General features: G+C 47.3%; 1 protein-coding gene across 1 annotated transcript in view; it reads right to left on the bottom strand.

Annotated features, from left to right (window-relative positions):
- Positions 1–2968: 2968 nt before the first annotated feature.
- LOC144180123 (cholinesterase-like) overlaps positions 2969–15556 on the bottom strand; it is a 28402-nt gene continuing 15814 nt past the window's right edge. The window contains exons 7-9 of the mRNA XM_077708517.1: positions 6847–7117; positions 4925–5174; positions 2969–2992 (exon numbers count right to left, since the gene is read on the bottom strand). Of these exons, the coding sequence (XP_077564643.1) occupies positions 2969–2992; positions 4925–5174; positions 6847–7117 (545 nt within the window). The remainder of the gene's footprint in view (positions 2993–4924; positions 5175–6846; positions 7118–15556) is intronic.

Genomic DNA, 15556 nt, shown 5'->3' with positions numbered 1-15556 from the left:
GTGAATAACATGGGACAGATTGTGTCTCCTTGTCTGACGCCCTTCCTTATAGATATTTTACTGCTCTCCTTACGAAGGGTGATGGTAGCTGTGTACCCATTGAAGATATCGCCTAGTATTCTTACATAATGGTCATCTACCCCCAGGTTCCGTAATGCCTGAATGACTGCTGAGGTTTCGATCGAGTAAAATGTTTTCTCATAATCAATGAGGGCTATATATAGGGGTTCAGTATGCTCAGCGCACTTCTCTATCACCCATTTGATCGTGAAAATATGATCCATTGTTGAATAGCCTTTACTGAACCCTGTGTGTTCTTTAGGTTGACTGAAATCTAAGGTTACAGAAATTTCAATTACGTTGGTTGCGATTACCTTTTTAAGTACCTTGTAGACGACTGATAGTAAGCTGATCGGCCAGTAATTTTTCAAGTCTATGTCATCTTTCTTATGCATGAGGATGATTTTCGCGTTCTTCCAGGATTCCGGTACACTTGCGGTCATTAGGCATTGCGTATACAGGTTTGCCAGTTTTTCAAGTCCAATTTCTCCGACATCCTTCAAGAGGTCTGCTGTTATCGGATCCTCACCAGGTGCTTTGCCCCCCTTCATTTCTTTCAAAGCCTTCCTGATTCCTTCGGTTGTTACTGGTGGGATCTCTGTCTTGTCTGAATTTCTTTCTCGTTCGGCATTATCCTGGATGTCCCGGATACTGTACAGATCCCTATAGAGCTCCTCGGCCACAGTGACTGTTTTATCCCTATTTGTAATGACATTGTCTTGCTTGTCTTTAAGTGCATACATCCAGTCTTTCCCCACCCCAAGATGCTTCTTCGCTGCTTTCATGCTACCGCCGTTTTTTACAGCGTATTCGATCCTCTATATAATATACTTTCGTATGTCAGCTGTCTTACGCTTATTGATTAACTTCGAAAGCTCCGCTAGTTCTATTCTGTCAGCTGGGTTGGAGATTGTCATGGTTTGCCGTTTCCTAATTAGATATTTCGTCTCTTGGGAAAGTTTACCAGTATCCTGTCTAGCCATCGCGTCCCTGACTTCTACTGCACACTCCGTGATAATACGTGTAAGGTTGGCGCTGGCTTCCTGCATCGTAAACTCTGCTTCCTCGGTAAGACCTCATTATCTGTTCTGCAGCGCGATCCTGAATTCTTCTACTTTACGTGTTACTGTTAGCTCATTAATCGGCTTCTTTCGTTCTAGCTTGTTGCGGTCCTCCCTCAAATGTAGCCTAATTCGAGATCTTACCATACGGTGGTTACTACCGTTACCCTACCCTTCCGAGCACTTCCACATCCTTCACGACGCCAGGGTTGTCGCATATTATGAAGTCTATTTCATTTTTATGCTGTCCATTCGGGCTCCTCCACGTCCACTTCCGGCTCTCACATTTGCACAAGAAGGTATTCATTATGCGTAAGTTGTTCTGTTCGGCGAACTCGACTAGTAGGTCCCCCGTGCTATTTCTACAGCCCAGACCACAGTTTCCAACTGCCTTGTCTCCAGTCTGATTCTTACCTATTTAAACATTGAGGTGCCCCATAACTACGGTATACTGTTCTTTTATTTTAGCCATTGCCGATTCCACATCTTCATGGAAGCGTTCCCCTACCTGGTCGTCGTGGCTGGATGTGGGCGCGTAGCCCTGTACCACCTTGACTTTGTACCTCTTATTGAGCCTAATTACAAGCCCTGCTGCCGTTTCGTTAATTCTATGTTGCCAGCTATGCTTTTATTGACTAGAAATTTCGCTTCCAGTTCTCTTCTGTCCACTAGACCACGGTAGCATACGACGTGTCCATTTTGGAGCACCGTAACTAAGCGCTATGACATCCCATTTAACGCAATTTAATTCCTCGAACAACACCTCTAGACTAGCTTCGTTAGATAAGGCTCTCGTGTTAAACGTTCCAAGGTTGAGATTGGAATGGCGGCCGGTCCCAGTCCAGGTATTCTTACCACCCTCTGCTGCATCACAGGTCTGATCGCCGCTGTGGTCAGTTGCTTCGCAGCCACTGGAGACTGGGGCCCGTGGGTTAATTGGCGTAATATTGGGAGGATGTGGCCGTTACTACACCAGGGTGGCCATCCTGCTCTGGTGAGGGAGTTCGTTACCGGAATGGTCGCCGGGGTCAGGCCGCACCGCGAGCCCCATTCTGAATTTCCGTCAATACGCGGAGTAATTTTTTAATCCGGTGGGATTGTCCGGCACCGGGATTCGAGTCACGGTCCTTCTGCACGCGGGGCGGATGCTCTGCCTCTACGCCAGCGCTGCTTTTTTTTCTTCATTGCCGACTGGGCACAACAAAACAAGTACTACAGAATCAGCCCAAACGGCTGAAAAAGGAGAGGAACATACATTAAACCGCCGCGCTTTTAGCTGGCGGTTACGTTTTTGTGAACTTTTAAAACAGCAAGTTCATTCATAACAGATATCACTTCGTCTTCATGTTCCAGCTTCAAAAACATTTCGCGGAGCTTACACACGTGTTCAACAAAGTGGTTTCCAACAGACTTTGCATTGACATCTGCATTCCGCACTTCCATTCTACTCTCCCATATGCTGTGTAAACCCAAAACAAAATACAAGTCGTGTGGTAGAACATCTGGTTTAACATCTAGGAAACGAATTCCACGTGAGGTAAGGGGCAGGTCTTTTTTCGCGGTACGCTGCAAGACATTCCAAAAAAATACAGTGTCCAAACATTCGATAAAGACATGTTCGACACTTTCCGGTTTTTTACATAGTGTACAGTGGGCACCCCATGGCAAAAATAAACCTTTTTCTAACATTCAAGTTCTTACCGGTAAAGTATTAGTGTGTAATTTGAAGAAGAACGTTTTAACAGGTCCTGGTATTAGGATTCTTTTCACTCTCCGTAGAACATCAAGCCCAGATCATGTCCCAGCACTGCTACCCGAAGCTGCAGGCGTACAAGTCTATTATTCGGTCAAGTCGGATATGCGTCTGCAATCTGGAGCCCACACCAAGCATACAGAACCGATTCACTCGAGGCAGTTCGAAATCGTGCTTCGTATTCATTCTTCGTATTCATGTAATACCAGTGTACCATCCCTAAAAAAAAAAATCGGCTTTTCTAAACCTTCACGTCCGCCGCCGTATTTCCAGCCTGTTTTTCTTTTCTCAAAGCCCGCTCCGTCGTGCTTACATTGTTCCACCAGCCCTCATATCCCACCGTACTAGTCGCCCGTTTAATGTCGCCCGGACACGTATTAAAACGACCTTTTCTACGTCCTTACTTATACGGACTTCAAAGGTCTGGAATGACCTTCCTCAAGGCGTCGTCGCCTGTTCCTGCCCAACAATAGTTTTAGACCAACTGTCTTTCACAATGAAAAACTGGTGGCAATAAAAAATTCTATCCTTTTAACCCACCCCTTATGCAATACCCCCTCGAGGGGTGTTTAAGGAAATAAAGTAATGTGATGTGAACACTTTGAGATGCAAGGTACAGTAATCTCTCGCTATAACGAGGCCAGCGGGACGGCCGAATATTTTGTTACAGGCAGTGTTTCGATATAAGCGACAACTCGAGAAAAGCTGAAGCGTTCGAGCTTTAGTTGCGCCGCAGCCGTGAAGAATAAAAGAATGTATTCAGTGAACCGAAACTTTATTCAGATGCCAAAAAGCAGCGAGCTTTCGCTGTTTCAAGCTCTTGCTGGGCGCAAGCAACCGCTGCTCCAATTTGGCCAAGCATTGCATCACACTGCTTTCGCCGCACAAAAGTGGAAGTGGCAGTGGCAACTTTTATAGTGGCGTGCGGGCTTCACAAAACGCTACGAGTTTCGCGCTAAAAAAACGGTTAACCGCTCATTGTGGGTACTAAGCACAATCATGAAAACCGGCGAGATTTGCACCAGGGGTGTTGTATTATCACTGGATTATTTTTTCCCGAGCTGTGCAGTCGTTAAGTTTGCGACACGAGTTTTTTTAAAGCCCTGTTGTGGAAGGAGTGTCGGCGGAACGGGTGAAACGGAACGCCGACACCCGTTCTATGGAGCGGGTGTCGGCGTTCGCGCACCGTCGCATCAAGGCCATTGACCAATGTCGAGGAACAAAATTCTATTACCCTTCTACGCATTTGGACCATATTTGTGAATTCGGATGGGGATAATCGAGCATGACCGGCTCGAGAGAATCGCCGAGGAAAGACCAGCTTGCGTTGACCCGCCATGTTGATAGCCTGACTCGCCGCTTAGTCGCCGCCGATTGGCGACGCCTCCGGTTGCCACTTCTCTCTAAGCGGGTCAAGCTCTTCGTGCGCTTCGAGTAATGCAACCTAAAATGCATGTGTTGGAGTTGGGACCAGAAGAAATTTCGAATAAAGCGATATTTCTAGTGAAGCGATTTCGTTATGACGAGGGATTATACTGTATGTCTTTTAGTGCCATTCTGTCGCTTTGCTGTAATATTTGAAGATAAATGTTTTTATTGAATAGCGCAAATGCCAGCAATATGTTTCACAGCAGCGGGAAAAGGTTTACCTTGCCACGATTGATGATATCAAAGAATAATCGTCTGCACCTGTGGCATAAATTAGGGTATGCTGTTCTTCACGTCAAAAGAAAAATATTGCAAGGCCGTTTATTTGTTTAATTACTTCTAATAGATTCCAGAATACACTTTTGGGATACCGGACGAGCGCATGACTCCGCGGCTTCCGCTGGTTACCGACCACTCGTTAGACCGTTGCTTCTGCTTTTAAAAGAGCTACTATAGTAACCAGAATACCACCTCCATGCAAAATGGGCTGGAGCTTTTTGTTGGGCCCCATACTTCAATATCAGTTTACGAAACAGTCTCTCGCAGAGTAATGTATTGTAGCCTAGCACCTATATTTCTAAAGTGAGCTCCAAGAACGCGGCGTGAAAAAATGAAAGCGTACACGCATGAGGTAGTCGACGAGGAGGCGGCCTTCGTCGGACACTGTGCCGAGGAAGAATCGGCGACCAGTGGTCGCGGCCGCTTGCGCAGTACTCGGTCTGATGGTCGGCCCGAAAAATGTGGAGGGGTCGGTGGTCAATCTTACTATGTCCCAGGCCGACGCACGGCGCAGACACTGCAGCTGCAAGCCCTCATCGTCGTGGATGCACCGGAGCGAAGTGCTCAGGTTTTCCGGCCGGTTGCTGAAGTACCTGCAACGCGTGGTGATGTACGGCTGAAGCGTGCCGCAATGTCAAGCGGGCCTGTCGCGGTGAAGCACTTCATCCGTTTCCAGCAAGGCAGTCAATCGTGCGTTAGAAAGTACGGCAAGAATAGCTCGATTGAAAGCTCTGTTGCCAGGAACGAAGCGGGCTTTGACAAGTAGGCGTCTAACGCTACACTTAGCACAGCCGACAGATGTGGCTTTTCGGGAAGTAGCACGTGGGGTTCTCCGCATTTCAGCGCAATGTTTTCGATTTGTCCGCATTTTAAACGTTGATTTCGCACTTGACGGCTGCACGGTTCTGCTTCTACCACCCTCCTCCTTATTTCCGGCACGTCGTGGATCCCTTTGTCGCAAATTGAAAACTTGTGATCCCCGTGGTCCTAAACAATAGCAGTCTCTTGGCTATATACCGGCCCGCTAATGAGTAAACGTCTCCCAAGGCGGAATTATCAATTGTATCCATTTTCAAAATGTCGATTCTGCGACCGTTTCAGTCATGACGCCATTGGACTTGCGAGGCCCCTCACCAACGATACTGCCTTGCTTGAGCTACGTCACATCCGGTTGTCTGCTTTCGGCCAGTCAAGGCTCGCTCGAAGTCGACACTTTGAAACGGATACGAAATGGACCCAACTGAAATTCTGCGCATGGAATTTTTATATTGTTAAGTTCGACGGGGTAACCGGGCGGATATTATTCGAAACATAAAAAGTATTCTTCTATCCAGCACCTCCATAAGATTCACCCAGCACCTCGCCCAAATGATACTGGGTAGAACGGTATTAACAGGAAAGTATTCACAGTACTTATTTAATGGTTGGCGTTTACAGAAGGCGCGGTGGAAGAGAGCGCTGCGCAAGCAAGTGACCGAACTACACACGCGTCACAGTCAGCGTGCTCTTCGTCTTTCCTCCATGATGATGATCCCACTTCAGTACAGCATCCAGCGTCCGCTTTATAGCGAATTTATCAAAGGCCTCGTCAACGCAATATTTTCAATATACAAAAGGCGGCCACGAGAGAGCCGGCGCAGGAGCCGCGCCCCACACTGCTTCTTCGTCGTCGGAGCCCGGCACCCCAGTGCTATGTTCCACTGCCCTTTTGTCCTATTGTCATCCCTGAGGAGGTCACAATATATGTTCAGGTGCGGCAAATATGAGATGCGATGTGAACAAAGGGTCAAGGTTTTCCCATGGTGCGCGTAGCATCTGCCCCGCCGCCGCGTAAAAATATCCACGCTAAAGCGTTACACGGCTAGGCAGGCGCCCTTGAAAAGCACCCACAAAGCCGCCAACCCTGTCCCTCGGCGAATTCCAATTTCGCTGAGAAGTGTTCCATTGCACGTGCTTCCCAAAACCTCAAGGCACAAATAAGCGAGAATGCATCAGAAATCCCTTCCCGCACCCTCAGTGTGTCTCCAGCTATTGTTGAGGCAGTGTCGTACCATCATTATTCACCAAGTATAGCAGCAGTGAGTTCGATGTCGAGGTTCTGCTGTCGAGGCAGAGAGTCTGATTTGGAGGACTAGTTGGCGAACATAACCAAGAGAAACGCTTGCGTCCTTTGGTCTGCTATGAATAGGGATAATTGTGATCGCTATTTCTACTTTACCCACATTTCCTGCCTGCTATCTACATGGAATTTCTCTGCTCTCCCACCTCCTCAGCGGCGACTCGCTCATGAGGATGGCCTTGGAGAAGCGCGGGTGGTCCCAGAAGCCCTGGTCCCAGGGGGTCGCCGTGGCCCCGAAAAGGTGTGCGCCCACCGCCCAGGCCCCCGAGCCGCTTCCGACCAGCACGATGTCGCTGCCGTTGCCGCCGAAGCTGCCGATGTGCTCCACCACCCACTCGAGGGCTAGGCGCTGGTCGTCGAGGCCGACATCGCCGGGAGCGCATCGCACCGCTCCCGCTGTCGAGTTGAGCGGACAACCTGCGGATGAGAAGGCAGCGAAGACGATGCTTCGACGTTGGGACCTGGACTCACCATTTAGAGCCAACGGTTGGCTTCTACTTCCAGGGATATACCAAGACTTAGTACAAGGGCATACGTGTTTCCTTTGTTGCCAGGGTTAATGGGAGCAAATAAGGGCACACTGGGGTACCCGTCACTATGAGGTAACGTCTTAGTTACGAGGCGGCTTCAGCTGAGGCCTCGGATTCATGAAGTTCACAAGGATGGCTTGGTGGCTAGTGGGTGGGGCATCATAAAGGGGTTAAAAGCGTACAAAGACGACGACACACACAAGGAAGAGATGGCAGGACAGGCGCTGAACTACACCTGGTGTTTGCCTTGAAAGACATATAAACGAAGACACATCCAGTAACAAGGCCCAACAAATATGACGTAAACCCTTATTTCGCGCCGTGCCTTCTGCGCACGTTGCTCCAGATACTGTTTTTTTCTTTTTCTGAGAGCGGAACACATGGCATGCTGCCGCAGTTTTCATCAAGACCGTCAGTCTCGAGTGCCTCGATAACCTCTCGCGTATGCCTGCCCTCTTCTCAAGCAATCCCTGAGCACTCCCCGAACAGCGGAGGGCAGCTGCGCTCAGCGGGAGTGCTCAGCGACGGCTTGAGAAGAGGGCAGGCATACGCGAGAGGTTATCGAGGCACTCGAGACTGACGGTCTTGATGAAAACTGCGGCAGCATGCCATCTGTTCCGCTCTCAGAAAAAGAAAAAAACAGTATCTGGAGCAACGTGCGCAGAAGGCACGGCGCGAAATAAGTGTTTACGTCATATTTGTTGGGCCTTGTTACTGGATGTGTCTTCGTTTATATGTCTTTCAAGGCAAAATAAAAAATCAGTTGTAGTTCAGCGCTTGTCCTGTCATCTCTTGCTTGTGTGGCGCCGTCTTTGTGCGCTGGTAATCCCTGTATGCTCGGGTTCACATTTCGACGAATTGCCCCATACTTCGTCAAATCTTTTCTTAGAATGTAAGCGTTGCTCTGGTGTCATAAAATGTATGTGCCCTTGACCTACGTTACAATGAAATCACTTTAGTAAAATTGTTGCTTCATTCCAAGTTTCTCAATGTCCCAGCTGCAGTGCAGGAAAAAGAAAACCGTCCATGCTTATAACGAAGTACTGCTTATAATAAATTCCGTTTGCTTTCTTGAGGGCTGCGTTATAACGGCAGTTCTAAGGCTTCTAAGGTCTACCTAAAACAACTGCATGTTTTTAGCATGAGAGCGCCGTTTCTTGAACTTTCTATTCGTGTCCTCGTTTCCCTAATGATTTATTGTAGTCGCCGAGTCCTGTTTTGTTCACGTTTTTGTTTTCGTGGTTTCGGACTATGCAGTCATTAAATATTGCCACTAGCCAAGGGCGAGGAAGGTTTCTTTAGGGAGCAAGGGTTTATTGGAGGGAATTTGTGCTCCGTTAAGAATTCAAAAGATTAGATAAGCGACGATGGAGCAGTCAACAACGTGACGTGCGAGGGCAATGTTTCGGCGAATCGAATGCCACGGCGTTTCCCTTGCGATCATTTATCCTTCTGAGTTAATGCTTATAAAACTATCGCATCAGATCTAGAAGGCTGGCGATCCACGACGAACATTCCATTCTACTGACAACAGGTGATACGCTTTACCTATCAAATTAGATAACATGCGCGGCATACAAAAGAAAGACGGAGTCGCGCGCATCCCAACAAACTTAGATAAGACAGCTGGGTGCGGCAAGACGCTGGCAAAAAAAAAAGAACAAACGACAGGGTAGAGTACGCGGCAATATCACGTAAATAAATTCTTCCTCCACCCTGTCTATCAGGTTTAGCTTGTGAAACACGTTGAGCTTGACCAAATATATTATTTTAATGTAATGTCACGCGTTGTCAATTACACAAATGGACGACACGACCTTCGCCAGATTTTACGAATGGGTACTGTTAAGAAATAATCTACAACAAAGTCCGCTTCTTATGTGTAAATGCCGCCTTTTAAATTACTTCGTGCGTGATGGGGACATGGGGTGACGGTAAATGCACCCACGCAAATGCGGTTGCACTAAATATGCTCATTTTAAACCATTACGATTCGAATTCATCACACTAAACAGAGGCCGTGCCACGGGGAAGCCAAAAAGCCATAAAAAGCAAAAAGGTCTGCTAAATTGTCTGTTCCATATTCAGAAAAAAAATCTAACTGTGGTATTAGGTACAGAAAGCTGCGCCAAGTTTTTCAATGCGTAATTATTCGTAGTTCCGTGCATAATGAAGGTAGTCTATATTTTAGGACTGTTGCCTACATTGCCAACGCTTCGGAGTTCACGTGACAACTTCAGTTCAAAGAAATTATTTCATGCCTTCGTGTGAATGCATCACATGTAATAAAACTTTGAATATGATTACCATTTTATTCATAAAGACGAAAGCACATGCACACGCGATCAACGCACTTGCACGTGATCCTCAAGTAAGTGAAGTGTCAATATCATCTCTCGTGATGCCATCCTTCCTTCTCCTCCTCCTCCACAACACTCCACCATACCCTTGCGAAGAGGGTTCCTCGTTCCTTCCCATATTAGTGAGGTGCGGGCAACCCACCGCTTAATCTGGAAAAAGTATGATGATAGCCATAGCCATGACCGTGCGGGTCCACGTGAGTAACAAAAGAAATTTTCACCGGAGCCAAGCATGCCTGACCTTCCGAGCTGGCATCTGCCGCCTTGCGAGCGCATAAGCTCGACCGCTAAGAAGCACTTGCAGTAGCATAACTTCTCAATGGTTTTAAACGCTGCTTCACTTCAATATGCCTTATCTAGAAAACATACCGAGACGTTTTATCTCGCGGTGCCCGCACGGACGATCGCTGCAGCAAATGCTTAACTTGAGTTCAGCATGACAAAACTCAGAGAATCCGCTATTCCGCAAGAACTCAAAGATGCTTTCAGCGCTCAAAAAGTACCACAAACTTTGGAAATGCAATACATGCAGATTTGGTAAAAAGGGTACAGAAATCCAAATTTCTACGTGAAGGTAAAGATTTCTTCATTGTATTCTTAATAGCACGTGAAAACCACGGTCACTGCAGGCCATGTTTGTAACTTAGAGTGGAAGCTGTGACTACAATTCCACAAATATTACAATTATACCCCTCCGCAAACTTGCAAGAAGCCTTATGAACTATTTACACAAACGTGCTGGGACTTTTGTTGGGGCGCAATCATGTGCTTTGGATGCGATAGAAAGTTCTTGAAAAGATTTATTTTTGTTGCAACCAGTTACTTTTAGGTTGATCAGGGTACTAGCGCCCATTACAACCCTGTAGTGAAAGACATCAACACCAGTCCTGTCTCAAACTTTTACGCAGCAGGGGGTCACTGGAAATGTTCGGTGTTTGAAGGCCACTGCGTTAAATAACCCCGAAACCCACGACGAAGTCAAATGATAAGTCGAGCATGCGGGTCATTGCTCATTTGAAAATTTTGATTGAGGATGAAGTCAAATGATGAGTCGTGCATGCGGGTCATTGCTCATTTGAAAATTTTGATGCCTTCCTCAAGGCTTTCCAACCATTGTGTTACAGCTCATGCACTGTTCTGCACGCCTATATTCGGAGCATTCGAAAACACTGGGATGAGTTTGCCCTAATCTCGAACCTTCTCTGAAAGACAGTTGATGATTTAGGTCTCACTGAAAGTAATTTTACTGACGACCTGTCCACCACCTTCTGTCTGTTGGGTACACCAAACCCTTCCTCACCCGCAAAAATAGCAGTGGTGGTGGTATTTCCGCGTTCGTTAAGCACAGTTGGTTAGTTTCAATTATTAACATTGTATGTTATTCGGCAGAAGCTCTGGATTACGAGCTAACCAAAAATTATCTTATAACTCGTTTACTAGTTGTCTATCGTCCCCCCTCCGAAAATGCGCTTTGTTTTATAGGAGAAAGGCTAGAAGTGTACAAGAAAACTTTCAGATCAGGCAACTTGTGCATCATAGGGGACTTCAACATCGACTTGCTGCGAAGTGAGCGGTCAGCCGTTGAACAATACTTGAACGCAATTTCCGAATTCGGTATTGAGCCTCTTATCTGATAACCCACAAGGGAGGAGTTCCTGAAAGATAATCTCACCCGTACATTCATTGATCATGTCAACGTGCGAGCATCCGACCTTTCGTGTACGGCCGGGGCTGTAATTATGCAGAAATTAGCAGATCACTACTTCGTAGGGAGTCAGTTAACCAAATCCCACTCTTTACCATTGGATCACACTCATATTGTCACCCTCTTAGATAAAAAAATGTTTGATGAAGAAACTGCTAGCTTTGACTGGAGTTCTTTCATTCTATATAATAACGATGCCACTGCATATGACAACTTGGTTCGCACTTTAGGCCACATGAAGGAGGCGTGTAAGAAAACGGTAGTAATAAAAAACCGGAGTGCTGGGCCCCAATGCCTTACCCCTGGTGTTTTGGCACTGATAAAAGAAAGAAATATGCATTTGGCAAGATGCCGCCGAGCCCCTGACAACACAACGCTGCGCGGCCAGTTCCGTATGGATATAAATAGTGTGACCGTGCAGATGCGTATGTCAAAGAGGCAATTCTGTACAGAACAATTGAAAGCGTCTAGTCGCAATATGGCTAAAACTTCGTTCTTAGTAAATCAGTTACGAGGTAACGAACGCCTGTCTACAGAAACACAACAGAACGCAACTTTGGTTCCGCTACTTCCGACCTAGCCAACAAATTCAACGAAACGATTTCTGTGGAGCAAAACGATCCAGTTTATTGTGCAAGTCACAATATACTACCAAATCATGTGTCATCGTCCGCATTTATCCAGTTTATGACAGAGCCTGATCTCCTTTGCGTAGTCAGTAGTTTAAGCCGCGACAAATCACCAGGGCTTGATAACATACACATAGGTGCTCTCTGTAGAAATATTGGGTATTTAAAAGGGGTTATATTGTTTTTAATGAACAAAATTATTGAACATTGCTTTTAGCCAGACAGGCTAAAGTGCACACGCGTTGTTCCCCTCTATAAAAGCGGCAAAAAAGGACCCTTTCTAATTCGGTAGTATCTTGTTTCTCCCTAATTCTTGAAAAGCACATATTGGGTGTCATGACTTCCTTTATAACAAAACATTAGTTACTGCGTGAGCATCAATACGGGTTCATCTCCGGCGCGGGCACGCAGGGGTTACTTGAAAAGATGTCTGATACCCTTAAAGACAGCATAGATCAGAAGGAGGTTTCGTTTGGGTTATTTCTTGCTTTTAAGAAAGCGTTTAATACTATGAACCATGATATACTCTGTAATAAATTATACCGTTACGGATTCCGCGGACCATTTCTATATCTGCTTCAAAATCACCTTCGGGACCTTTCTCAAGTGGTGTCACTTGGATCGGTGCTGAGTGATAGTGTCAGACTTAAGAGAGGTGTCCCGTAAGGTTCAATCTGGTCACCTCTTTTTTTTAAAATTGTATGTTAATGGCTTAGCTACTGTTGTTAAAACTTCAAAAATTTATCAATACGCGGATGACACCCTGCTGGTATCTGGCCACTCTGGTTATTCTCTCGCTCTCCCAAATCTTCAAGGTGCTGCCAGAAATGTAGAGGATTGGTTCGAAGCAAATATAATAACAACCAACACTGCAAAAAGTTGGCTAGTTTCTTTTCGAAATCTAAAGAAAACAGTGACGAATGACTGCTTCATTACGGTAGACACATGAAATTGTGCATCTTTTCCCTTTGCCATTGTTTTCCGTTTCCAGACTGTTAAATACCTAGGAATATATTTCGATGGGGATCTTTCGTGGAACACACACATGACTCCCATATGTAAAAGCTTAGAAGTACTGTCTGTATGTTGTACAATTTAAAAGTGTTTGTGCCTTTTTCTGTTCGAAAAACACTAGCTCAAACTTTGGGTTATAGTGTTCTTCTCTATGGCATGTGCTGCTTTTTCAGCTGCTCCGCTACATGGAAAAACAGAGTTAACAGTATTTTAAAAACATAGCCAAGAGTGTTCTTTATAAGTCACACGTGCTGGATTTGGACAGCGTATTTAAGGCAAGCCGTTTACCGTCATTCGGTATTGTCACCAAGCAAAAGGCGACGCAGTTGTCTTGAAAGAAAATAAGTTTATTGGAGCGAACTTGTGCTCCCCTGACAACTCAAGGAATACACAGGCGGCGAAACAGCAGTCAAGAAAGTCACGTGCGTAGTCGAGCGTCGAGAGTCGAATGCCCCGGCATCTGCTCTGCGGGAACTTATCACTCGGCGCGAGGGTTTCTCGAATAGTCGAAGTGTATCCAGAACACTGTAGATCAAGGAAGATTATTCTAGGCTGTTCACGTTAGTTCTGAACGCTCTCCCTATCATAAGAGATAACACATGCGGCACAGAAAGAAAGAACGGAACACGCGCCTCTCTTGGCCCACAGACAACACCGATAACACAGACCGGTGCAGCCGGGCGGGAAAAATACCTGGTTCGCGGCATTACCACCCCCCCCCCCTTCCCTCTAAGATTGCATCGACCCGATGCTAACATAAGCGACAGTCCGAACAAACAAAAAATCGTCCGTCATTGGGCGTAGAACGGTTTTAAGAAAACCACGTGGACGACATCGGGCCGCGTGCGTCGTCGTGATGTTCCGGAATCACCATCGGGGATCACCTCGTAGGTAAGGTGGCCAACACGTCGTAGGATCAGGTAGGGTCCGAAGTACCGTCGTAGAAGCTTCTCACTGAATCCACGTGGTCGGATGGGAGTCCAAACCCACACACGATCCCCTGGGCGGTACTCGGCGTCTCGGCGTCGGAGGTTGTAGAACCCAGCATCCACCAGCTGCTGGTCCGTTGTACAAACTCGAGCGAGCTGGCGGGCCTCCTCCGCGCGCTGAAGGTATCCTTGGACGTCGGCGTTGAGGTCGTCGTCTTCCACGTGGGGAATCATGGCGTCAAGCATCGTAGTCGGCCGTCTTCCGTAGACAAGCTCGAACGGTGTTATCTGCGTCGTTTCTTGGATGGCCGTGTTGTACGCAAACGTGACATACGCGAGCACTTCGTCCGCGGTCTTATGTTCAACGTCGACGTATATAGACAGCATATCCGCGATTGTCTTGTTCAGGCGTTCCGTTTGTCCGATCGTTTGTGGTGGTACGCCGCCGTTCTTCCGCGATCCGTGTTGTAGCGTAAGATTCCTTGCATGAGCTCCGCAGTGAAGGCCGTTTCGCGGTCCGTGATTGGGACTTCAGGGGTTCCATGTCGCAGCACAACTTGGGTTATGAACAACTTGGGGACTTCTTGTGCAGTCCCCCTAGGAAGAGCGGTGGTCTCTGCGTACCGCTTCATGTAGTCTGTTGCTACGACAATCCACTTGTTCTCGGATCCTGACGTAGGGAACGGGCCCAGAAGGTCCATTTCAATCTGTTGTAAGGGCCTAGATGGGACGGCGATCGGCTGCAGAAGTCCGGCGGGTCTCGTCGGCGGCGTTTTTCGTCGCTGGCAGTCACGGCAGCTCCGGACGCAGTGAGTGACGTTGGATGCAAGGCGGGGCCAGTGGTACTTCGTCTTGATTTTTCCAATAGTGCGAGCTGTGCCGAGATGTCCGGAAGATGGGTCGTCGTGGCATGCTTCGAAAATTTCGTCACGAAGGGGTGTAGGGATGACAAGAAGATAATTCGTTCTTGTTGCAGGGCTGAACTTCTTCAAGAGGACGGAGGTTTTGAAGTGGAATGCTGGTAAGTTCCGTTTGAAGGCCCTAGGCACGGCGAAGTTTTGTGCCTCGAGGTAGTGGATCATTACGCGTAACTCGGGGTCGGCACGCTGCTGGGCGGCTAGGTCACTCTCCGTCACGACTCCCAAGAATGCGCTGTCTTCGTCAGAGTCTTGCGGTGGTGGGTCGGCGGGGGCGCGAGACAGGCAGTCGGCGTCGGAGGGTTTCCTCCCGGTTTTTTAGACTACTGTAGCGTCTAATTCTTGCAGGTGCAAGCTCCACCTACAAAGACGGCAAGAGGGGTACTTCAAATTGGCGAACCAGCCCAGCGCATGGTGGTCTGTCACAACCTTAAACGATCTTCCATACACGTATGGACAAAATTTCGAAATTGTCCATATAATTGCGAGACACACTTTCTCAGATGCTGAGTAGTTTTTTTCTTCCTTGGACAGACCACGGCTGGCATAGGCGATTACGTTGTCGCCCCCGCTTTCCTTTTGAACGAGGAGGGCACCCAAGCCTATATCACTGGCATCCGTGGGAATTTCCCTTTCGGCGTTTTCGTCAAAATGAGCGAGCACAGGCGGGCTTTGCAGGCGTTGTTGCAGTTCGCAGAATGCTTCCTCTTGGGCATTTTCCGAGCTGAAAGGAGTGCTATCTTTCGTCAAGCGTGTGAGTGGCTCTGCAATG

The sequence above is a fragment of the Haemaphysalis longicornis genome, unplaced genomic scaffold (genome assembly GCF_048455015.1).
Source record: "Haemaphysalis longicornis isolate Haplotype H1 unplaced genomic scaffold, Haemaphysalis longicornis Haplotype H1 scaffold_4, whole genome shotgun sequence".
NCBI classification, from domain to species: domain Eukaryota; kingdom Metazoa; phylum Arthropoda; class Arachnida; order Ixodida; family Ixodidae; genus Haemaphysalis; species Haemaphysalis longicornis.
Note: the sequence above shows the minus strand (reverse complement) of the source record. Positions and strands in the feature narration are given on the sequence as shown.